The 26,381-nt window shown below is 40.7% G+C and overlaps 1 protein-coding gene across 5 annotated transcripts in view; it reads right to left on the minus strand.

The window, feature by feature from the left end:
• SPIRE1 (spire type actin nucleation factor 1) overlaps window positions 1–26,381 on the minus strand; it is a 90,325-nt gene that overhangs the window by 34,392 nt on the left and 29,552 nt on the right. For all 5 annotated transcript variants that reach the window (XM_053396578.1, XM_053396579.1, XM_053396580.1 and 2 more), the window contains exons 4-7: window positions 4,830–4,955; window positions 1,647–1,730; window positions 1,098–1,262; window positions 79–165 (exon numbers count right to left, since the gene is read on the minus strand). In XM_053396578.1, coding sequence (XP_053252553.1) covers window positions 79–165; window positions 1,098–1,262; window positions 1,647–1,730; window positions 4,830–4,955 — 462 coding nt within the window. The remainder of the gene's footprint in view (window positions 1–78; window positions 166–1,097; window positions 1,263–1,646; window positions 1,731–4,829; window positions 4,956–26,381) is intronic.

The following is a 26,381-nucleotide window of genomic DNA, read 5'->3' on the forward strand; positions in this document are numbered from 1 at the left end:
ATAAAAATAATTATTGCAAACAAAATATATTTAAAAGCTACATCTTAACTGGGAAAAGGCACATATCAGATTACATACTGGATTTAACGGAGGTCGAGATCGGATAAAGTCCAAGATAATATCATGAGCACTCTTTTTTAATCGTGGAGGAATATCCCCATTGACCTGAAAGAGAGAAAACTAATGTTTTATCTGCACATCTGTATCATCTGGTAATTTGAAAATGGAAACAGGGCAATGCATCCTAAAACCATCATAATCACTGAAACGCATCAACAGTCTTCAATCAGCTAAGGGGTGCTGAAGATAATAACATGTTGTTTAACATTAAGAATTATCTTTGATGAATCAGACCAAAAATCCAGAACTATCACAACAGCCAAAAGGAAGCAAGGCACAAAGGGACAAATTCTGCTTGCTGCAGCCATTGGCAACCTCCACCTACATATTGCCTCCATTTCACCCACCCACCCAAATTGCCAAAATGATCATAACAGCAGCTGCTGGTCCAGCATTCTATTCTCACATAGGCCTGAAGGCCACAAACAGAATATGAGTGCAAGAGCACTTTCCCCACTTGTGATTCCCAGCAACAAAGATGTTATATGCCCTATAAGGCTTTTTCCGCCTGGGCTCTCTCTCTGTGTCTCCCACTGTCTGTTTCTTTCTCTCTTTTACTTACTTACACACACACACACACACACACACACACACACACACACCTCTCTCTTTGGGCTCTCAAATTTCAGCGGTGCCCCATGCAATGCTAAAATTCAGCACCCCCTGCCTCTCGTGCTCTGTTCTACACCATTGTTGAAGCATCCCTTGTGGCACCAGGACCCAGTGCGGACAAACCAGTCGCACTGATTAAAACTGCCTCTGCACACACCATGGAAGAGGAAGCAATTTCCAGAGGAGTGGTCTACAGAACAAGAGCGGGCCTGCAATGTCCAGAGGTCTGCATAATGCCATCTATACAAGCTGCAGGGTTTCCACCACTATTCTATGGATATGTGTGGAATCATAAACCTGACTTTCACCAAAAGACACAGTGAAAGGTGGTCATTTCTTTTTTAACTTGTGTTGTCACAGCTTACCATAACTTTCCTTAAAGTATAGCGTTTGGATCGAATATCATCCATCAGCATCTCATACGGAGTGAGCTGATACTCTATGGGAAGAGGATTGAACTGACGTTCTTTAACTTTCTTCAGTTTCACACCATCTCGCAAGTCTCGCATGACCTGCACCCAAAACTGAGCCTGAAGAATCAAGAACATTAAATCTTTTTCAGAATCCATAATCAAATGTTAGCCCACTAAGAAAAATAACTAAGCTGATCCAAAACATAATGATCAGTAGTTTAAATTAACTTTTATAACTTTTCTTAGTTATGGTTTTAAATATAAAAATTTATAAGCTTTTATAGGTATTATATAAATTGTATAGATAATGTTTATAAATTTATGATATTCTGGTGTTTTTATTGTACACTACCACAATATGTTTAAAGAGTTGGAGGTTTGGAAATATGCTTATCAATAAATAAAAACACACGAACAGTAAAACAAAAACAAAAAACACTCCACAATCGTACACAATATTTGGCCACAATATTTAGTGTATTATTTACAAGGCAGTATTACCCAATCAGCAGTTTTTAAATCATCAAGATCAGCGCTGGAGTCATCAGTTCCTTCTCTGTCCATTTCCTGCATCTTCTTCAAATTCTGAAGGTTAAAATAGAAGGTAGATATGTTGCAATGAAACAGCAGCAGTATGGTCAGAATAGATCAGAACCAGCCCTTTCATAACCAAAAGAGGCTGTACACTAGTGGAACGGCATCTTTGAATCTCAGCCAATATATTTGCAATGTGGGCAACAGATGGTGATGAAGTGGGGATGAAGTGGGGTCCAGAATCAAAATGGTAGAGACAGAGAAAGGAGGGGCACAGGCAAGAAAACAACACAAGGTTAATGAAAGGGGTTTCAGTTCTTCCTTCAACCCTTGTTAGTCTGGGTTTGATGTCAACGCAGGACTTCAAGAATGGACTCCGGATTATCAGTGTTGGATCAGTGGTTGCTTAAAAAAGTTGTTATCCATGACTTGATTCAGAATGACACTGCTGACCTGAGATCTAAGAGGGTGGTATCAGCCTTGAAGCTAGGCATTTAGATTTGCAGATTATTACCTTTAGAAGGTCTATATGGTCTAACACTGGGGGCCCATTAATATCTGTGAGTGGATGCATTGGTTTCTGTTTCCCCAAAAAGTGAAGTCTATAGGTTGAGAAGGAGGTCCTCTTTGGTGGGGTACCCATATACCTAATATGAAATGTATTTGAACATCCTGCCCTATCTCCAAGCTATTCACCGTATTACCACCACCACCACTAATAATAATAATAATAAATAGCTGACATTTGTATAACATTTTCAGGTGTTAAAAGCACTTCACATACATTAACTAGTTGTAATATTTACAACAACCTTATAATCAACCTTATAAACTTGTAATATAACGAATGAAATCTGTTCATCTGTTGTTTAAATTGGTTTATTGCTAGATTTCTAGACCTGACCTTTTTAAAGGTACTTTATTTAACTTGATGTAATAGTGTCATATTTGTCACAGTTTGTGTCAGATGAAGCCATGCGTATATGTTTCCCTTCTATTGTTTTCTTATTATTTCCTGCATCTGTATATAAATCTTTCCACCAAGGAGATTTGATTATACACTGCTCTGCTTAACACTAGAAATCTCTGCACCACTGCCAATTGAAAGTTTTGTATAAATAATGTGACACATTCCATTATAATTATAATTATAATTTCACCTAACTGAAACCTGAATTTCACTCATTGTTGTTTCAGGTAAATAAACTAACTTTTGGCTAAGAACATGTTGTAAAAAGCTGCTGAAAATTTAATGATCCCAGAAAAGGTTGACATCTGTTGGGAAAGATAATACAGGGAAATCTCCCCTGAGAGATCATTTGAAAGCTTGAGCCATTGAGAGAGATTGCATTTCCTTCTTTATTTTAAATAACAAGTGTTACTGCTTTCTATACAAAAGGACAGGTAATAGACAGTTTGGATGCTTGATGTGTAAACTCTATTGAGAAAGCATATTGTTGTTGTTTGTATTACAGAATTGTAAAACCAATTCACCCTGACTGCTCTATTACGATGAAAAACTAATGAAAATGAACATTAGGGCACTAAGTTTCATGGCAAGAGGTTTAATGACATCACTACTTCCAGCAAATTAGTCATGTGCACAGTCAGCTTCTGCAAAAATTATGCAGAACAAGTTTCTACTGAACTCAATCTGGGGGAAAGGCTGTAATTCTGAACAAAATGCAATGAGTGCACTTCCACAGCAGCCTCACCACACAAATTATATACATCTGTACACATTCTAGTTTTATCATATCAGCATGAAAAAATAGACCCTGTGGATGACATTGAACATAAGTCGAATCCTCAAATGAGATTTGTTGAATTGACAGGAAATGGCTCATTCTTTATTGAACGAAAGCTCACTGCAGCATTAAATCAGAGTGCACACTCTAAACCTCTCCAGAGAGCAGTTATTTTAAGAGCTTTCTGGTCACCACAAATTTAAGTCTATCAATGTTTTTAATATACCACCTAAATGCTAAAAGCTGCAATATTAACTTCATTTACCTGGAAGTAAGCCCCACTGAATTCAGTAGGAATGTACTTCTGAGTAAAGAAGGTTAGGATTGTACTGCAAGTCACTGTCAGATCTCTGTCGTCAAAAGGAATTGTTAATACTAAAAGGCTAAAGTTGCCAAAATCAAGTTGCCATTTTAATATCAAACTTTCAAAATTTGCAAATGTGTGAAAGCTCAGCATCTGTCTCATATTTAAGTATGTGCAGCATTACATTTGATCCCATTACATATTTTATTAACTCTTAGGGCTGGCTCCTCTAGTGGAAGCCAGCACAAGGATACCTGCTAGTGCAATGAGGCTTTCCCCTCTTCCCAAAAAAACCCTGAACAGCACACAGTGGGAGGAGAGGGGAGATAATTCTGCTGGGCAAGCAGAAATGCTTGTATTGATTGAACAATCTATTTAGTGTTGTATTTCACCCTTAAATATTTAATTTTATCACAATGCCTGCATAATTAATTTGTCTTATAGAGTAAATCTGATGAAATTAATGAACCTAAGTTATTAACTTCAATGAATTAACTCTGAGTAGAACTAGCATTGAATACCACCCTTTATTTTTATTTAGCTGAGAGTTTATTATATGCAGCACCATACTGAACAAACTTGAAACTGTAAGAGTATGAAATGAAAAGAAACAGACAAGAGAAGAAATCTGTTGAAACTGAAGAACAGAAATATTGTTGAAGAGGAATAACAAAAAGAAATAGGACCATTCTGAACGAGCCACTGGGGAACCAGCTCCAGTTGCGCCCCTCCCCCTGCCTCTCAGGAGGAGACAGAGGAAAAGGGAGGGCAAAACCACACACAAACTGCTCAGACTGGGACACACAAATGATGTACTGTATAAGAATCTTTCATATCACTAGAAAGGTTCAAATATAGGAATATTTCAAGAGAAAGTAAAAGCCATAGGCAGGCTAGGTCTGAAGAGGATGAGGAAAGGCTCTAAAAATCCTACCTAACAAGTCCAGTGGGAAGCATCATCCTTACAACAGAATGTCCTCCAACCTATTCTGGCAAAAATTACCTTTTTTGGCATAGTATGTGTACATATTAGTGTACAGAACAAAACAAGTCTCAAAAATGAGTAAAGCAAACACTCATGACTTTTACCATGCTTACCTCTCTTGCACTTTTAATTCTGGCCAAGAATGTATACAGCTCCATTGTTTCTGCAAATAGTGCCCGGCACACTGCTTGATAGTGATTTGGTGCATCTGATCGAGTTGGTAGATGAGCAGCACAGAGCTAGGGGGAAACAAATGTTTTAATGATATAAGCATCATTTTTCTTGCTCTATTATTATTATTATTATTATTATTATTATTATTATTATTATTTTGTATACTGCCCTTCATCTAAAGATCACAAAGTTCAAAAAATACATAACAAAGCAAAAAACAAAAACAAATCAATAATGCCCTTCCTACAAACACATTTAAGGGCTATAGAATGTTCAATCAGCCAAAGGCATAAATACTGAGAAATGTTTTTGCCGGGGCGTATGAAGATATATTGAGGCATCTGATCATAGCCTGCATTTTTAATCAAGGCTTATATTTTGATCAGATTCCTGTATTCTAAAAATGAGCTTAAATTCACAAATGTTTCTTTTCGAGACAGGAAACTAGCAGGCAAGGTCTTTGTCGCAGGCAAGGTCTTTGTCAGAGGCCCCTTTGGTTTATTGCGGTCATAAAACAGGCTGGGAGCAAAAGGTCACACTGACCATACAAATTATAGAATACAATCAAGGTTGCAAAAACAAATAGTAAATAATTATTGTGCCTCCCATTAAACTTGAGCCACATCTTCCTAAGGTTAAAAGGGCAAGAGCTAATACAAACATCAGCTGGCTAGGGAAGAGGCTTCTCTCTGAGGCTGCTTTGAAGCTTCAGAGAATTTAGAAAACTTAGAATTTAGCTTAGCTTTTACTAAGTTCCTCTTTTACTTAGACAAGATCTTTGCTTCTAAAAATCTATATATGAAATATATTGGCTTAAATGTAATTATGCAAAGGATTTAGAAAGTAAGAAATTATAGAATCATAGAAGAGTTGGAATAGACCATGAGGGCCATTGGGTCCGGACCCCTGCCAGACAGAGAGACGCCATCGGAGCACTCCTGACATATGGTTGTCAAGCCTCTGCTTAATGACCTCCAAAGAAGGAGATATTTCATTGATAATGTGTGGGAAGATGAACAAAAGATCTGTTCAGATAAAATTAGCCACCATTTGTTTTGGAGTGAATAGGGCAATAGGGCAAAAGATGAAATGTTAGTTAAGGCGCCTAGTCTAGGGCAAAAGGTTATCTGGTAATTAAGGTGCCTGGTCGAGGTAAATGTAAGATATATGACTACTTATTTGCCAATTATAAATAGAAGGAAATATAGCTCTTTGTCTCCCATAAAAGGTAATAGGAAATGGGTGTATCTTTTATGATTGGTTCTAGCAAACAGCCAATAGGAATTTTAACCAGGCTGATTGGACAGAGGCAGCCAAAGGAGGAGCAAGGGGGCTGAGCTGAGGGAATATAAGTGCTGGCCATAAGGGCAGGAAGGCAGGCCAGAGCTTGGTAACCATATACCACTGTGCCTCTTATTTATTTGTCCGACAAATAAATTATTATTTTAATTTCTCTATTGCTGCGTTGAATATTTCATTCCAGCTAAGCGTTAACCACAAGCAGGGTGCTACATTTTATGGTGCCTCTGTGACTCGGATAAGTGGTCTGCTGGAACGCAGCCCCTTCGCCTTACTGGGCAGGGTACAAGAGGGAGGACCACTAACTGCTTACCCAGCGCGCACTGGAACATTTTTCCAGGGGAACGCAGAAGTCTCGTCTGTCTGATACCCTGCTCACCGACGGCGACGGACCGGGGGGAACCAGAGAAATAAACTGGGAACCAGCTAAGGGTAAGTGCACAAAGGGTTTGGCCCTCCAATTAATTAGGAGGAAGAGAAGTCCTGATCAAACTTCTGCGTCTCAGTAAGGGGAAACTGAGTACGCTACATGGCTGGGTACATCAGATGGTGATCTGATGTAGGGAAAAGGGAAAGGTTGGGAGGTAGAGTGTGGTGAAGTATCCAGCGCATTGTATGTGTGAGAAAGTACAACCTGAGTGTGGAGTGGGTAGTACTTCGGTTCCCAGTAAGGCGACTTCACTGGGCAAGGAACCTACCACAAGGAAACAACTCAGAGGATTCCTGGGAACAGCAGGGTTTTGTAGACTATGGATACCTGATTTCAGCAGTCTGGCCAAGCCCTTACATGAAAGCACTCGAGGTGCAGAAAAGGACCCATTCGTATGGGGACCTGAGCAGCAACAAGCCTTTTTAGCTATCAAACAACGACTTATGGAGGCCCCAGCCCTTGGACTGCCTAATTCGGAAAAACCCTTTCAGCTGTATGTACATGAACAGAATGGGATTGCAGCGGCAGTCCTGACCCAGAGATTAGGAAGTTGGAACCGTCCAGTAGCTTATTTGTCAAAACAATTGGACTCAGTAGCAAAAGGATGGCCTCCATGCCTAAGGGCAGTAGCGGCCACTGCAAGCCTTGTCAAAGAAGCTGATAAATTTACCTTTGGCCAGACGATGTATGTGAATGTACCTCATGCTGTTCTGACACTTATGGAATATAAGGGTAGTTATTGGCTAACAAACCCAAGGATGGCTAGATACCAAGGCCTATTGTGTGAAAATCCCAGGATTCATCTACGAGTAGTGAATATGCTCAATCCAGCAACTTTGCTGCCCCTACCAGAGGTAGATGATGAAGAATCACATGATTGTCTCCAAATAATGGATGAAGTTTATTCCAGTAGACCCGATCTGAAAGATGAACCATTGAAAAATCCAGATGTTGTATATTATACTGATGGTAGCAGTTACCTGCATGAGGGTGCCAGACGAGCAGGATATGCTGTGGTCACCAATGAGGAAGTTGTGGAAGCTGAAGCTTTGCCTGCTGGCACCTCAGCACAAAAAGCTGAACTTATAGGTTTAACTAGAGCTCTGCAATTGGCAGCCGGATGTAAGGCAAACATCTATACTGATTCTAAATATGCCTTCTTAACCCTGCATGCACATGGAGCTCTATGGAAAGAAAGAGGTCTAATAGGAGCCCACGGGAAGGCCTTGAAATATGGACCTGAAGTAGAAATCCTGTTGGAAGCAGTATGGGCTCCAGAACAGATTGCTGTAATGCACTGCAAAGGTCATGGACGTGGAAGGGATCCAATAACCAGAGGAAATCATGCTGCTGACAAAGCAGCCCGAGAGGCAGCCCAAAAGCCTGTGGGAGGATTTATAGCAGCCCTCATACCAGAGGTAGTTCCAGAAGAAGTTAAACCTCACTATACCCCAGAAGAGAGGAAGTGGGCTGAACAGGAAGGGGCGATTGTGAAGGACGGTTGGATGATCCTGCCAGACAATAGGATTTATGTACCTCATCACCTAGCAGGTACAATTGTAAGAAATTATCATGAATCTACTCACCTTGGCGGTACTGCAACCAGAGAGAGTCTCAGTCGGAAGTTGTATATTATTAACCTTTCACAATTAGCAACTTGCATTTCCCAGAAATGTGTTCTTTGTGCTAAAAACAATCCCAGGCAGGGACCGGTACAACCTCCTGGAATTCAACATGTGGGATACGTCCCCATGGAAAGCCTAATTGTGGACTTCACAGAGCTGGTCCCTTCTAAGGGATTCAAGTATCTCCTTGTGTTTGTAGATACTCTTACCGGATGGGTTGAAGCTTTTCCCACCAGAACTGAAAAGGCACGAGAGGTAACTAAGAGACTCCTCACTGAATTGATCCCAAGGTTTGGATTACCTAGATGCATTGGAAGTGATAATGGGCCAGCATTCATTGATCAAGTAGTACAAGAAGTATGTCGAGTCCTACAAGTGAAGTGGAGACTGCATGCAGCATATAGGCCTCAGAGTTCAGGGAAAACTGAAAGAATGAATCGGACTCTGAAAACCCAATTGGCAAAATTAACCCAGGAAACAGGATTGGGATGGGTAGATGTGTTACCCATAACACTGTTTCGTGTTCGGTGCGCACCCACAAAAAGACTTAAGTTGTCACCTTTTGAGCTCCTGTATGGGAGGCCGCCCTCCTTTGTTCAGGATATTCCAGCTGACCTCAAACAAATAGGAGACTATGTGACACAGGGACAAGTGCAATCTCTCTCCCGTGTTTTTGTTTCTCTTAACAGGTGGGCCCTCGAGCGCACGCCGTGCAGCATTGCCGAGCCGATTCATCAGTTCCAGGCTGGCGATAGCGTATGGGTGAAAGAGTGGAAACGCGATCCACTTGCACCTAAGTGGCGTGGACCTTACACCATCTTGCTCTCTACTCCAACAGCGGTGAAGGTAGCTGAGGTGACCCCCTGGATTCATCACTCCCGTTTGAAGAAGTCCGAAGGCAGTTGGACGTGCAAAGGTGACCCCTCTAATCCTTTAAAACTGACTCTCTCCAAAAACCCCTGTATCTAGCCCTATGGGGAACGGGCTAGGTCACGGGCAACATTAGACGACCGGCCTGCTGCAGCCACAACCTGGAAGCTGGCTGACCTGCGCACGCCTGAAGCTTGAGGAGCGTCTGAACCAGTGATTGTGAACGGGAAGATTCTCTTATACAATTGATTGACTGCCCCCCCCTGTGGAACAATTATCAGAGATATTACTCATTGGGGATCCTTGGGATATATGTTTTGGTCTTGGTGGTTCCCCATTTCTGTCACTGGAGGAATTATATTGGGGCTAATATTTTTTTGTTATCACAATAAGGTAATCTTTTGTGGAAGGAATGCATATACTAGACATCAACATGATTTTATTATTAATCCTGATCCCTTGGGAAGGGGAAGGGTCCTTGAATTTGAGCAAATTTGCTAAATATGGATTCCGCCATGACCACAATATGTGGGTAGGCTTAGCTGAGATGGTAGCCAATGTTACAAATAGGACCAATTGCCTTGTTTGCTCTCTTGGGCCAGATGATTCAGAGGGAGGTATGCCCTTATTACCAATACCATTAAATGCCATTGGTATGGTAAGCGAAATGCCACACCAAACAGAAGTACAGAATTTCCCCGGATGGAACTCAACTAAACCAATACGAGTTATACCTGTACAAGGGGAATTCTGTGTACATAAATCATCAGAGGCAGCTGATTCTACCATGATAGGCTCTTCTCATTGCCACTATACTTGGGATTATATTAAGAATAGTCAAACCTGGGCAAATGGTACTACCTATCGAACTCGGAATACCTTGCCCTGTGCACCTCCTTTTATTCATGCATGGAAAATGGTGTGGAACATAACTGTGACAGAAAAAGGCAATCTAACATACTGCACTGTGAACTCTGTACCCCTTTTGATATTTCGCCTTATGCACTCCACGTACCAAAAACCTCAGACCCGATGGTTGTGGTGGATATGTGGAGAATGGGCATACAAGAAACTCCCTTCCAAATGGAGTGGGACTTGTTTCCTGGGATGGGTATTACCACCAATGTGGATTATGCCCACTAGTTCAGCCAAGCGTACACGAAGAAACGCTGATATTTCTCATATAGCAGGAGGAAGTACCCAAAGTTGGAGCGATACTGATGATTGGCCACCAGAGCGCATTATAGCCTATTATGAACCTGCCTCCTGGAATCCTGATGAGCTCATACAAGGGGCTCGGGATCCTATTTATAATCTAAACAGAATAATTCGATTGCAAGCAGTAGTGGAACTTGTAACCAATGCAACGGCCCAGAGTTTGAGACTTATTGCACAACAGTTGGATGAAAGTAGAGCCGCCATTTTGCAGCTGAAAATGGGAATGGATTATGTACTTGCCAGGCAGGGAGGCCTATGTGGAGTCTTGAACTTGACAGGGAATGCCTGTTGCTTTAACATTTCTGATAATGGTGAGGCAATCCGTGTGTTGGCCACAAAGATGGAGAATATAGCACATGTCCCAGTACAAACAAGGGAAGGATGGGATATGGGATGACTCAAAGGGATACTATTGTCTTGCTTGTTTTTCTTGACGGTAGTAGTAATGGTTTTGTGTATGGTGCCATGTATCGTTTCATGTTTTAGAAGTACAATTAGCAAGATGATTTCAAATGAAACTCTACCTCATATCATGGCCCTATACAGAGCTTTACCTCAGGAATATGATGAAGGTCAAGCTATCAAGGACACTTGGGAAGGTCCTTGAGCTTGAAAGGGGGGAATGAGGCATCTGATCATAGCCTGCATTTTTAATCAAGGCTTATATTTTGATCAGATTCCTGTATTCTAAAAATGAGCTTAAATTCACAAATGTTTCTTTTCGAGACAGGAAACTAGCAGGCAAGGTCTTTGTCGCAGGCAAGGTCTTTGTCAGAGGCCCCTTTGGTTTATTGCGGTCATAAAACAGGCTGGGAGCAAAAGGTCACACTGACCATACAAATTATAGAATACAATCAAGGTTGCAAAAACAAATAGTAAATAATTATTGTGCCTCCCATTAAACTTGAGCCACATCTTCCTAAGGTTAAAAGGGCAAGAGCTAATACAAACATCAGCTGGCTAGGGAAGAGGCTTCTCTCTGAGGCTGCTTTGAAGCTTCAGAGAATTTAGAAAACTTAGAATTTAGCTTAGCTTTTACTAAGTTCCTCTTTTACTTAGACAAGATCTTTGCTTCTAAAAATCTATATATGAAATATATTGGCTTAAATGTAATTATGCAAAGGATTTAGAAAGTAAGAAATTATAGAATCATAGAAGAGTTGGAATAGACCATGAGGGCCATTGGGTCCGGACCCCTGCCAGACAGAGAGACGCCATCGGAGCACTCCTGACATATGGTTGTCAAGCCTCTGCTTAATGACCTCCAAAGAAGGAGATATTTCATTGATAATGTGTGGGAAGATGAACAAAAGATCTGTTCAGATAAAATTAGCCACCATTTGTTTTGGAGTGAATAGGGCAATAGGGCAAAAGATGAAATGTTAGTTAAGGCGCCTAGTCTAGGGCAAAAGGTTATCTGGTAATTAAGGTGCCTGGTCGAGGTAAATGTAAGATATATGACTACTTATTTGCCAATTATAAATAGAAGGAAATATAGCTCTTTGTCTCCCATAAAAGGTAATAGGAAATGGGTGTATCTTTTATGATTGGTTCTAGCAAACAGCCAATAGGAATTTTAACCAGGCTGATTGGACAGAGGCAGCCAAAGGAGGAGCAAGGGGGCTGAGCTGAGGGAATATAAGTGCTGGCCATAAGGGCAGGAAGGCAGGCCAGAGCTTGGTAACCATATACCACTGTGCCTCTTATTTATTTGTCCGACAAATAAATTATTATTTTAATTTCTCTATTGCTGCGTTGAATATTTCATTCCAGCTAAGCGTTAACCACAAGCAGGGTGCTACAATATAAGGAAGGAGCCACGCAACCCTCCCTGGGGAGAGCATTCCACAAATAGGGAACCACCACAGAAAAGGCTTATTCTTGTGTTGCTGACCTCTGGGGCTCTGGTGGAATTGGCACACAAAAAAGGGCCTCAGATTATGATTGCAGGGTCCAGGTTGGTTCATGTGTGGTCCTTGAGGTATTGTGGTCCTGAGCCATTTAGAAAGCGAACCTAAAATGCCTGCACTTAAAATATTATCAAATATACAAATGCACCCACGCACCCACCATTTGCATGCTTATTGTGTATTTTGATTATTCTATCACTTGGTAGACATGAAATAAGACTGGAATGCAATAAGGTCTGTGCATAAGCTGGAATACATTATAACAGGAGCAAAAAATAGAAGTGGAAGTGCTGCTTAACTAAATTTCTATGGGAAGCTTTTATTTTCAAACAGCTTCTGGGATGCCTAGAAACTGGGTTGCGGTATTCAGTTTTTGCTTAGATCACTAAGAAGATTAGAGCATTTCCATCTACATTCAGAGGTCACATTATGTAAACAGGGGAGTCTTGCCAGCTTCTCTCTCTGGGTTCATTCTCATTTGAGTAGGGACCACAACTCTCCCAGCCAGCCTGGTGCTAACAGAAATCACAACTATCAGGAAAGATCAAACAAAACTTCTGGCTCCATTTGAATGTACTTCATCAAGAGTGAAACCAAATTACAACAAAATATTCACAACTGACTGACTTCTCAGAGCTCACTTGGCTTCTATATAAGCATTTTCAGATAAAGCCTTGAAATCTGCACCACAACAACTCAGTCTGTCTGGGATCAGAGTTCAAAAGATACACGCTTGCTTCCACTTCTAATCATCATTTGAAAAGAGCTGTATTACTGTTCTCTTTTCTCTAGAGAGTGAAAAAAATTCTTTCCCATGGGACCAAAAAGACCAACTAATGACAATTCTCTGATTAAGCAGCAAAAATATAGCCTGAATAACGTCATGCATTTGCTGTAGAACTGAAAGATAAAACACATTTCACCAAATCTTCATTTCAGAGGCAAAGCAAAGGCCTTATGTGAGCCCTTCACTTCAATCCTGGGAGATGGAAACATACCATACACTCTCCATGCTGTGTGTTTTTATTCACACAGTCAAAATCTATTTACTGGTTCTTGCCTTTCCTCTCTGATACTAATACCTGCCATCTTCACATCCTTTCAGCCACACAGGCATTTGTGATAAGGAAACCAGGCAGCTGTCCCTAAGTCATTTCTCTCCTTCTACATCAGGGGTGGGGAATCTCTGGCTCCAGGCCAACCTTGGCCTGCCAGGAGGTCCAATTTAGCCCACAAGGCAACTTTCTCCAAGCCATGTATGCTTGCCCATTAGCTGACGTCACTGGTGATATCAGCTGATGAGTGAGAGGAGAGGGTTTGAATTGGCTGCATGCCCTGTTCCAAGCAGTAGGATTTAATCTCGACTCATTAGCTGATGAGCAGTAATTAAAGCGCTTCTCAAAAGCACTGCTTGAAACAACTTCTGTGCTTCCTCTGTGTGAGAGAAGGCAGCAGTGCAGTGGGGGAGAATAACCTGGTCTCCAGAAATGTTGTTAGACAGCCTTAGGGCCAAACTAGACAGGAGAACCATCACTGATCTCCTGTAATTAAATATATATATATTTGAGAAACTGTTTTATGCCTTATATACCCAGCAGGTCACTGCAGTATGTGGGAGAGCTTCTGCTGCAAACTCCAAAAATACCAGAAGCCTGCTCCACAGTGACTCAGAGCAGGACTTTTGGTGTGGTTGCCCACCTAAGGAGCAGCATTCTTGTCGAGATATGACAGGTGTCCACTATCTGCACTTTCTGGAAACAACTGAAGACACTTTTGTTGTTCTCAGCTGGATGAAGGAAACTCTGCCACAGGCATTGGTTTTATATTGTTTCGGTTTTTCTAAAATCTACTTTTTGGTGGTTTTGTTATTGTGCATCACCTTGCCTACCACAAAAAGCTGTGTTTTGCCCCACAAGGGAAAATATACAGGTACCTTGTGGCACCTAGTTATAGTATACATGCGGAGTCTGAATTATTGTCATTCTTCTTATTTTTTGATTTTTTACCACCCTTCACCATAAGATCCCAAGGGGGGGGGGGTTACAGGAATTTAAAATTCAATATGAAAAACGTTTTAAAAGTGATCATTTTTGCATAACTCTTTACATTTTAAACTAGAAAAGAAGTAATGTATATGAGTGTTTTAAAATTAAAATAAAATCACATGAGCCGTCATTTTCTTTTCTATTTTAAAAAGTTTTTTTCAATATAATCAAAAGGAACAAGTCTTGCAAGGACCTGTATGAAAAATTATTTTAAACATATATTATTACTACACACTATTGAATCTAACATGTACTCTTTGTTTTTAAAGAGGCATATCTTCTTGCTGCATATGTTTCATACTTGGTAAAGAATAAGAGCAGGATAAAAATATACTTCCAAAACTCCCACAAATGTCATAAATAAATATACAATAATTTACTCTAGAGAAGAGGCCTATTTTCAGAGCAAGGTGGCTATTATTAGAATGCCATATAAAATGAATCTACCAACATAATATTAAGCAAGCAAAATGTGCTGCTATATTCTATTGTTTTAGAATTCAGACCTTCAGTTTATGTATCCTTATGTAAGGCATTAAAATGCTGCTCAGTATGTAGGACATGTTTTGTCCTTCGCTAGATTGTTTTCTCAGCCAAAAGACAGATTTCGAATTGCATGACCAGAGGCAAGTTGTTATTTTGCTTTTTATAAGACATCAGAACAACGGACATCTACTTGTGTATGCATGGGATAACGCCTTACTTGTAAACCTTTTGTCTCGGAAGTTAATTTATTCTCTCCGATTCAATTAATAGGGTCTAGAAGAAAATACCAAAGTTTTGGGGAGGAAACTTCAAAGGGGGGGAGGAATCTGTTATTGGCTTCCCATATTGTAACCATAATTAATACTGTGTTGGTACTTATAAACAATGTATTGTCCAGGAATGACATGAAATCTCCAGACTTCCCTTGAGATTCAGTGCCCTAAATATACTTTGTAGATTGAATGGCTTTAAACAGTGACTAAAACAAAGTCGGTCCTGGAGAAAAGGTAGAGAACAGTGGAATCAAATAACATGACATTTTGTTTCAGATTGTAGCTCAGTGTAGCACTTCGCAGGGATAATGCATTCTCTGTGTGGGGGAAGGGATTACCGTAACCACCTGGGAGATAGCAGATGGTGTATGGACCCTCTTAAGAGGATCCAAAAGAAGCCGAGCCTAGCATTACCTCAAGGACACAGTTGCATAGAAACTGCAATGGTAGGAAATGTACAGTAACACTGTGGTTAGGGGCTGAGATTACTAACTTGATCCAAGAACTAACATGGCCCAGAGGGTGGCACTGGGGAGGGAAATGTCGTCGCGCCATTCCTTGGTGTGTGGAGTGCCGCAGGGCGCAATTCTCTCCCCGATGCTTTTTAACATCTTTATGCGCCCTCTTGCCCAGATTATCCAGAGCTTTGGGCTGGGCTGTCACCAATATGCTGATGACACTCAGCTCTATCTGCTGATGGATGGCCACACCGACTCGGCCCCGAACACACTGACCAGATGCTTGGAAGCTGTGGCTGGATGGTTTCGTGGGAGCTGATTGAAACTAAATCCTTCGAAGACAGAGGTCCTATGGCTGGGTTGGGATAGCATGGGGATGAGAGACCAACTCCCTTCTCTTGCGGGGGCCCAATTAGTGTCATTGCCTTCCGTTAAGAGTTTGGGTGTAATCCTTGACGCCTCCCTTTCCATGGAGGCGCAAGTTGCAGCAACAGCCAAGGCGACATTTTTCCACCTTCGCCGCATCAAGCAGTTGGTCCCTTACCTTTCCCGCCCCGACCTGGCCACAGTGATCCATGCGATGGTCATCTCCAGGCTTGACTACTGTAATTCGCTCTATGCAGGCCTGCCCTTGAAGCTGACCCAGAAACTCCAGAGGGTGCAGAATGCTGCAGCGAGGCTCCTCAAGGGGTCTCTGCCATGGGAGCATATTCACCCAGTGCTTTTCAAGCTGCACTGGCTCCTGGTAGAGTACAGGGTCAGATTTAAGGTGCTGCTTTTGACCTTTAAAGCCCTTCACGGCCTAGGACCCTTGTACCTATGGGAACGCCTCTCCCGGTATGCCCCACGGAGAGCCTCAAGGTCCGTAAATAGCAACACCCTAGTGGTCCTGGGCCCTAAGGAAGTTAGATTGGCTTCAACCAGAGCCAGGGCCTTTTCAACTCTGGCTCCGGCCTGGTGGAACGCTCTGCCTCATGAGACCAGGGCCCTGCAGGATCTGATTTCTTTCCGCAGGGCTTGTAAGACAGAGTTGTTCCACCTGGCCTTTGGCTTGGAACCAATTTGATTCCCTCCCTCTCTTTCTTTTTTCCTTTCCTTCTCCTCCTGCGATGAGGCTACATTTTAATATTTTAATGTTTCAATATTTTAATGTTGTATTTTAATTTTGTTTTTTAGTTGTAATCATTCAACTTGTTTTTATTATTGCTTGTAAGCCGCTCTGAGCCCAGCCTTGGCTGGGGAGGGCAGGGTATAAATTAAAAAATATTATTATTATTATTATTATTATTATTATTATTATTGCACTGAAGTCTCTGGTTGCATTACTGTGCATAAACATACTGATAATCATTTCCTATACGTCATCTACTACTACAACTAAAAGCACAGCATGGGTTAAATCGAGAAGCTTTGAGTCTGAGAAGGTTTGAAGTCCTAGGGAACCCCCCCCCAAAAAAAAAGAGACACTAAGGGCTCACCCACACTTTCTAGGCACAGGACTTGGAATTCTGTGTCCAAGTTTTTGTGTGTGTTGTGTTGTTTTTTTGTCCTGCTGCTTTTCCCAGGAAAGCCAGCTGTTTACTGTTGAATCAGAACGAACAGTGGGTTTTCCCTGATAACGTGGTGGGACAAAAATACAAAACAAAACTGTTCAGATAGGGACCTAAAAATCTCAGACCTTTGCCTAGAAAGTGCAGCAGAAAAGAAGTGTGGATGAGTCCTAAGTGCTGGATTCAGACTTGCATTCAGCTGAGTTCTGCTTGTGCTGGAGGAGGGAGGACAGGAAGTGGAATAGTGTGAGGCCCTGCAAGGACAAGGAAGAATCAATAAAGCTTGCTTCCTCACACCATTGGTGAGGAAACCACTGATGGATAATGACCCCTTCTGCTCACAGGGAGTACACTTTGGATCCAGCCCTATGAACTGTTACCTGTTATGTTGTGGGTGTTTTTTATGGATGTTTTATTGTTAATTGCTTCACAGGAAGCAAATAATAAATGAAATGAATGAATGAATAATATGGTTTTGAGGCATCTGATCATAGCCTGCATTTTTAATCAAGGCTTATATTTTGATCAGATTCCTGTATTCCAAAAATGAGCAAATGTTTCTTTCGAGACAGGACACCAGCAGGCAAGGTCTTTGTCAGAGGCCCCTTTGGTTTATTGCGGTCATAAAACAGGCTGGGAACAAAAGGTCACACTGACCATACAAATGATAGAATACAATCAAGGTTGTAAAAACAAATAGTGCCTCCCATTAAACTTGAGCCACATCTTCCTAAGGTTAAAAGGGCAAGAGCTAATACAAACAGCAGCTGGCCAAGGGAAGAGGCCTCTCTCTCTCTCTCTCTCTGAAACTGCTTTGAAGCTTCAGAGAATTTAGAAAACTTATAGAACTTAACTTTTACTAAGTTCCTTTTTACTTAAACAAGATCTTTGCTTCTAAAAATCTATATATGTTATATGTATGAAATATTGGCTTAAATGTAATTATGCAAAGGATTTAGAAAGTAAGAAATCATAGAATCATAGAATCATAGAAGAAGTTGGAATAGACCATGAGGGCCATTGAGTCCGGACCCTTGCCAGACAGAGAGACGCCATCGGAGCACTCCTGACATATGGTTGTCAAGCCTCTGCTTAATGACCTCCAAAGATAAAATTAGCCACCATCTGTTTTGGAGTGAATAGGGCAATAGGGCAAAAGATGAAATGTTAGTTAAGGCGCCTAGTCTAGGGCAAAAGGTTATTTGGTAATTAAGGTGCCTTGTAGAGGTTAATGGCTATTTATTTGCCAATTATAAATAGAAGGAAATATAGCTCTTTGTCTCCCATAAAAGGTAATAGGAAATGGGTGTATCTTTTATGATTGGTTCTAGCAAACAGCCAATAGGAATTTTAACCAGGCTGATTGGACAGAGGCAGCCAAAGGAGGAGCAAGGGGGCTGAGCTGAGGGAATATAAGTGCTGGCCATCAGGGCTGGAAGGCAGGCCAGAGCTTGGTAACCATATACCACTGTGCCTCTCATTTATTTGTCTGACAAATAAATTATTATTTTAATTTCTCTATTGCTGCGTTGAATATTTCATTCCAGCTAAGCGTTAACCACAAGCAGGGTGCTACAGTTTATTGTTAAAATTTGATCTGAAAGGCAAAGATTTCAAGGTTAAAAATTAAGCAAAGTCACAACGACATTTATTAGGGTTGCCAAAAAGTAAAAGTTGTTTAGGCTTTTTTTAGGAAGAGCCTAAGCTTTTTCTTTCTTTTTCTTTGGAACAAACCAAAAACAGTGCTTTTAGAGTTGCCATTCACCTGGGTTTTCCGTGACATTTTGCCAATTCAGCAATATTCCCCCCTGACGACATTTTTACGCCTTAAAACCAGGGAATGTAAGTATGCATGTGTTATGTGAGCCTGAGGGGCTAAAAGAACAAGCCCCAAATCAGCATGCCACTGCTGTAATTTGTGTGTTATTGGGTCACGTCCAACTCTATGAATCTATGTGGTGCCCATTTTTTCTGTTTTAAAAAAAGGTTTCTGAACATTTAATACTGCAGTCAGTCAGCATCCAAGTCAATGGAGCATGAAGCTTCTGCATGCAATTGTGTACTTGATTTGGCCTTGGAGAATGTCTGAAGGAGCAATTTTAGTAGATTGATTTTTGCTGGAACACAAGGACATTTTTACTGTGAATCCAAAGCAGCCTCAGCTTCATCTCCAACCTTCAATATTAACAGTAGACTACATTGCAAGACCACTGTAAACTGCTTTCCCCTAGCATATCCCTCAAACATACAAAGGAGAATGTAGCCTTTTCCTCCTTTACTGTAGTCTGAAGAAAATCCTTCCTCTGAAATTATTATTCCTGTTAGCACCAAATGGGGATTTCCTCCCAAAGGAAAGAGAAGCTTCCAAGAAACAATATGCATTTAATGTCATGCTTAGTTCCCCCTAAATTTTTTAGACAATAAGGCATGTGTCCTCAGCAGAGATGAGCTTAATACTGCAAGGATTCTGAGGTATTAACTGGAATCATGAGGGCTCCATTCTTCTCAAATTTACTTAAGAAATAAGGATAACAGAAGCAAAACAGGTCTGCACTGACAGACTAATAGGTGGAACTTTCCACAATGTGAATGAAAACTTGGATCTCCAACCTCAGAACTATAGCAGAATCAATTGGACTATTGTCTACTGTAACCAAAGGAACAAAGAGCACTAGAACACAAATTCTATGCTAAGAGGTACAGTTTTCTATGTACTTCCACAGCACAGTGATTCAAAGTCATGTTTGCATAGAATGCCATTACAAACAGAAATCAAGATTTAAACTATCAAGCAGATAATATGAATCAATCAACAAAATGCAGGATGGAAGGTGGTGGTGAACAACAAGAACTAGAATTTAGAACAAGAACTTGCTAGTTCCAAGTCTCAAAATCACAATTCAAAGGTAACTAATGCTATAATTGTGCTTCAAAAACAATATCTGGTGTATAATATTTCCTTTCCACAAAACACACAACTATAGTTTCCAATCCAAGAAACCCCCAGACTACACAGTCAGCAAATGTAATACCTAAAAGGTGAAGTAATTCTGAGAAATAAGTCTGAACAGCTTATTTTTATAAGTTTTTTTTCTGTGGTTACTAACAATTGTGAAAGCATATCAGATGCTATGCTTCCACTGAAGCTGCAAATTTAAAGCATACCTAAAGATTTAAGCCAGAAACAAGAGGCATCTTAAATGCAGATGGTTGACATTTCCATGGATGACATTTCCATGGACAATTATTGTTGACCATTCTGTGGTGGACAGTTACTTAAGATGGAAAGTCAATATTTCATGATCAATCATTACTTTCATAAGAATGTATTTTATTCCCATATTATCTGAACATCATGCCTGGCTTCTGGAGACTTTCCAACTGAAAGTGTGAAAAGTAGAAGTTCCATAACACTGCCATGCTCCTGCTGACATTATGGCTGATAATGTATTGCTGATGGATGTATAAATTTCTGTTTGCTTTGTCATTCTTTGCTGTTAGCTGTTTTTATTGCAATAGCAGCTATGACTTTGCATAACACAAGCTTTTCAAGTACAGCTGAATAATATATTTTGTCCTTATTTACTGAAATAGGAAAATTAATAGACCTATTTCAAATAAAATGTTCATCGCATAGTGGCGAACATCAGAAGACTATTAATTGTGTTACTTTTCCAATTTCTGTGATTTTCTCTAGAGCCGCTCTTTAATCAGCACAGCTAAAACTTTAAGGACAGTAAAGTCTATGCTCAGGGATGAAAAGAAGAGATTGACTTGCTGATCCTCAGTTCAGATTATTTGCTGTCTTATCCAATTTGCCTGGGTGGATTTAACACCATCATGCTGATAGTGAAACTGAAAGATGCAAACCACTCCACAGTGTACTTATCAGTGTTAAAGTCTGGACAGCAAAGGTGTTTGTATCATGAGATGAACTCACAGACAGATCAGATCAGCTTTGGAACCGATCAGTACAACTTGTCTGTCTGAAAGTCAGGCACTTCATTCTGCTTTAGCAATTAGGTTTGTTTTGACAAGTGGCTATAACACTGCTATGTCACTAAGGGCCAAACTAGGTAAAACAATGAGGGCTATCTGATGTCACCTCTCACATTTTTTTACATTAAAAACAGTGGTGTGGAGGCTTAACTTCCCCCTCTATTTAAAAAAGCTGCCATCTCCCTGCACAGGAGCACATCAGCACATCATAAAAAGACAACCGCAAATATTAGTTCCCAATCTCAATGCCTTTCAAATACATCATAAAGAAATGTTCATATCTACTTCACAACCAAGAAAGCTGAATGCTGGAAGATTCAGGACAGATATAAGAAAGTATTTCCTCACACAGTGCACATGGAAATTGCTCCCACAAGATGGCTTCCAACTTGGATGGCTTTAAAAGGGGGTAAGACAAATTCAAAAAGAATAAGTGGCTACTAGCCATGATGGTTATGTTCTTCCTCTGCTGTCATAGGAAATATACCTCTTAATACCAGTTGCTCAGGGCCTTTTTGTGGGCCTCCCATAGGCATCTGGTTGGCCAGTGTGAGAACAGTGCTAGACTGGATGGCATCTTGACCCGATCCAGTTGGACTCTGAGGTTTTTAAACAATCTTGGGATTGGGATGTTTTATTGCTACCCTAGGCACCTTAGGGAGGAAGGGATAAACAAACAAACAAACAAACAAACAAACAAACAAACAAGTGTTCAGATGTGAGAATAATTTTGCAATAGCAATCAGTTCTCTTTACTGATCATATTTTTCAGTACTAGCTACATTACTTTCAGCAGAATATCCCTTTTTACTTTAAAATCAGGAAGGAGAGGTGGTTTAGTTCTCCATATATTGTTTGAGATATAAACAGAGAAGGTGTTGCAGCCAAATCTAATTTAGCCCTCAGTTCTCTAAAATACTTTTTATTGAGTTCCTGGCCTCAATTTCTCTCAATGAGAGGCTGACCGAGATTTCTCCCCTCAAACAACCCCAAAATTCAGTGCATATTTTCAGCCCAAGGATTTATGCTGCAACTTGCTTCTTCTCTGTCAGTATCTGCATGAAAAGCATGCTGGCAGCAAGACAGCAGTGCAGAGCTCCTAGTTAATGTCCTGCCAAACAAAAACTTGAGAAAGTAAGCTTGAATATCCAATTTGGCAACTCAAACTCCCAAAGGAGCTACACTGCATTTCAGTTTGAAAAGCAAATATGCCATATCAGCTGCTGTAGCTGCAGTGGTACAAAGTGACTGAACAGGCCTCTTTGATTTGCATCTGCAGTCAGTTGTTTTATTAATTAACATGTATGATTTGGTAGCTATTAAACAACTTTCCCTGATGTATCTAAAATGCTACCTGCAAAATTTCCCAGTATAAGAAACATGATTTGAGAAATAATCTAAATCAACAAAACCCATGAATCTGCACTGTTCTGACAGGGCCAGCCCTAAGATGAGGCAGTGTGAGGCAGCTGCCTCTGGCAGCAGATGCTGAGATGCAGGGAGTGACCAGAGCTATGAGTGCCACGTGACCTACCCTGTACTCCCTATGCTAGTCTGCTGCCCTCAAGCGCAGTTCAGGACACTGTCCTTTCACCAATATTGCATCAAGATTCAACTTCCAATCTAATTGGCTTCTTATGTGCCTTGAGGGAGGGCACTACTTTGTCCATCGCCTCAGGCAGCAAAATGTCTTGTAATGGCCCTGTGTTCTGAACAAAGTGGACAGAATACAAGCTCATGGGATGGTAGCTAATCAAGTCTTATTTAGCAAAATCAGTGGGACAAAGCAAAATCAATGGGAAAGTCAACCAAGTGCATTGATTCCAATGGTCTACTCTGAGTATGATTTAATTGGCTATAACCCTACACATACAGACACACGAGAGATAAACATTGTTATTAAACAAGAATGATAAAATCTAATATAAAGTTAGAAAATCCATAAGGAATAGTATTTCCTCTCAACTCGTATCCATTGAAAATATCACCTATGAGCTTGAACTCTTTTAAAATTTATGAGCCATCTAACTTTCAACCTGACCTTGCTTTACGAAATATATCTCTTAAAGTTAACAGTTAACAACCAAAACTAATGGTGGGTCACAGAAACTGCAGTTTGACACAGTTGATAGAGAACACAGAATTTCCCCTTTGAACAATGAAGCAAGAAAATTGCATAGCATAATTTCAGGAGTTTTCTTAACATAACAATGCATAGTACCCATTATGGTTCATTAAAGTGAAACCATGTTTAGGATATGACAAGGTTATATGTTCCAAGTACCCAAAGGCTTAGGAAATGCATTTTTTAATGAGAAATGAATCCTTTTTTGACATCAATGAACAGTAATGCACTCAAACTTTTATAAAACACTTGCTTCTATCAGCAACAGATTCTGAAAGCACTTTTGAATATCAGCAGGGGGAAAGGGGGGTCTGGAAATTGTTAAATAAATATACAGCAACTTCTTCAGACTACTGAAGATTTATACAGTACTGCAATACTGTAAAGCTTTAAGATCAATGTGTCAAGAGGTTTGAGTTAGATTAGCAGGACTAGAAATATAATTCAAATTCATGGATGACCTGAATACTTTCAGTTCTAAAAGTCTGTGTAAAGAGTATTAAATAAATTTGTATTGAGGTTTTAAGTATCTGAAGTTTTACATCAAACACTGTGGATGTATACTACATATCCAGAAACAGAAAAGATAGTCAAAGCTTAATCCAACACACTACCACCAGAGTCGTGCTCAATTTGTCATGCAGGAATTGCAGATACTCAAGGTTACCAAGATCTCTTCACCTTCAGGTAGAGCTTTTTATGGTTACTCAATAACATGGCATTACGCATATGCTCATGTTATTCTTTGCTTCATCATATATCCCAGACATGAGACCATCCTCAGAGGCCCAGTTCTAGGGCAGATCCATGGTTATCTGCACAACTGGGAAAGGTATAGGTAACTGGCGTATTTCAGTAGCTATCACCCATATGAACCTGTTAGAAAAGTACATATAGCCACATGCATTTCTTTAATGCAAAGTAAATGCTAACATGAACATACAGATTGATGTATTAATCTTTTCCCCCCATCACTGAAGGAATTATCCATGCCTGACTGAGAGAAGGCAAACTGACAACACTAAATAAATACAGTAGAACAATTCATATCCACAAAGCTGCTACTCCCTCTTCAACTGTTCTGTATCTTGCTTCGATTGTATCCGTCATAGCTAAAATATGTAGTATTGAAGCACATGAACGTAAGCAGGTACTCGCTTGGTGTTAAATAAGGATCAGGCAGACTCAGCAATGGAGAATAAGAAGGTGAAGTTTATTGCCAGGCAATAAGGACCCAGTTTGGAATCTCTTCCAAAAGGAACTGGGACCCCGATTGACAGAAATCCAGAGGTCTTTATACCTGAGCAGATCACAGCAAATCATAGATCATGAGACAACCATGAGGCAGTCACGATATTGTCAGCGAAAATTAGCCAATTAGCAAGCTTCTTGCCATGCTACCAGCTCCTGGTCAAGCACTGGTCAAGCACGGAGTTCTAGTTCTGCTTTCCGATGCTTGCAGTGACGCTCTGTCTAACCTCTCCCCTAGTTATGACAGGACAGGGAGTTTGGAGATTTTGTGGTTTTGCTCTTCCTGTTCTGTGGATTAATTTAGCCTGTATCTGAGGGGATTTTGTACCAGAATCTCTGATTCACCTCTTCCCCTTGTCCAGGGTACACGGATGTTTGTAGGGGAAAGGTCGGCTCCTAATTTTGCTGTTTCAAGCAGTATGCTTGAAGGCACAGCTTCCCTTTGATTCAAAATGGATTATAAAATACTGTAAGCCCTGATTATGTGTGAGCATATATGAATATATTGATTACTGATAACTGATTATATGGATAGCATAGGGGTAGCCCTTCTTTCTTGCCTCAGTATCAACATATTTTGGTGGTAAAGAAGATTGGTCTGAGTTCAGGACTAAAGAGCCAACTCTCTTCCCCACTACTCCAGCTCACTCACAGTTCATAGCCCATACATATGTGGTAGGCTTTACTCCTTCCTGAGACTGACTGTAAAGAGGCTATCTAGAACTAAAAAAGAGAAAGAGAGAAAAGGGCATGGATGAGTGAAAGGGCAGGAAAGTAGCCCACATGCCTCCAACTATCTTCCTTACAGTGGTACTAAATTTGTTGCATACACCCTCAGTAATGAATGTGTTAATAAAATAGAACTGACACAAATATCACAACACAAAAAATGCCATCAGATACTACTACAGTGCAATGCTGCATAGTGCTACTCAATTGTTGCCACACAATACATGCATTAAGATGTTAATCTGGTTCAGATATGCAGACTTCTCTGTTAGGAGTTTGTAGGAAAGTGGAATGTGATGAAGGTGTGTGGGTTGGGGAGAAAATTACATCAATGCAGTGGTGAAATTCCTAAGAGGATTTGCATTGCAGTTATCGCATCTGCACTCTAGGCAAGCTGCTGAATAAAAAACAGAACAGAGCCAAAATAACATTCTCTGTTCCTTTAAAGACAGATATTTGAAGAATGGTAGGTTCAAATCAGCAAGCAAATAGCTTATGGAACTTCTACCAGCAAATGAGAATGATCTGCTATGAGTAAGGGTGCAAGCCTAACAATATATTCACTGGGAAGACTGAGTTAAGATATAGTAGATCTCCAGCTCAGCCAGCAGGTTCACAGCTCCGTCATACTATGCTGGCATCAGTAACCAATCCTGGCTCAGACTGAGATACTCCAGTATAACTTTCTCATTGTAGTCCAGCTGGGGCTAAGCCGACTGACCTGAGACTGGCTGAACTAATGCCAGCACATGCCCTGAAAAATGGGCATTCCAGGTGAGTAGCGAGGGCAAGACCAGGCAAGGGAAGACTTATGCTGGATCCTAACGCCGTTCAGCTTGGTTACTTGACCAGGCAACCACCGGAACATACATCAGCAAAAAAGAGTGGTGCAAATCAGATGCTATTTTAAAGGCTTGTTTTCCCTGTGCCAGGCTTCAGGATGGAGTTTGGATCTGGTGCACTTTATGCTGACTTAATTTAAAGTGGCTTAATTACACTGGCTTCCCATATTTAGGACTACTCCCTAAGAGAGCGTGTCACAGGTACATAATCTATAAAAGGTAAAGGGACCCCTGACTGTTAGGTCCAACTCTGGGGTTGCGGTGCTCATCTTGCTTTACTGGCTGAGGGAGCCGGCGTACAGCTTCCGGGTCATGTGGCCAGCATGTCTAAGCCGCTTCTGGCGAACCAGAGCAGTGCACAGAAATGCCGTTTACCTTCCCG

Source organism: Podarcis raffonei, chromosome 7, assembly GCF_027172205.1.
Source record: "Podarcis raffonei isolate rPodRaf1 chromosome 7, rPodRaf1.pri, whole genome shotgun sequence".
NCBI classification, from domain to species: domain Eukaryota; kingdom Metazoa; phylum Chordata; class Lepidosauria; order Squamata; family Lacertidae; genus Podarcis; species Podarcis raffonei.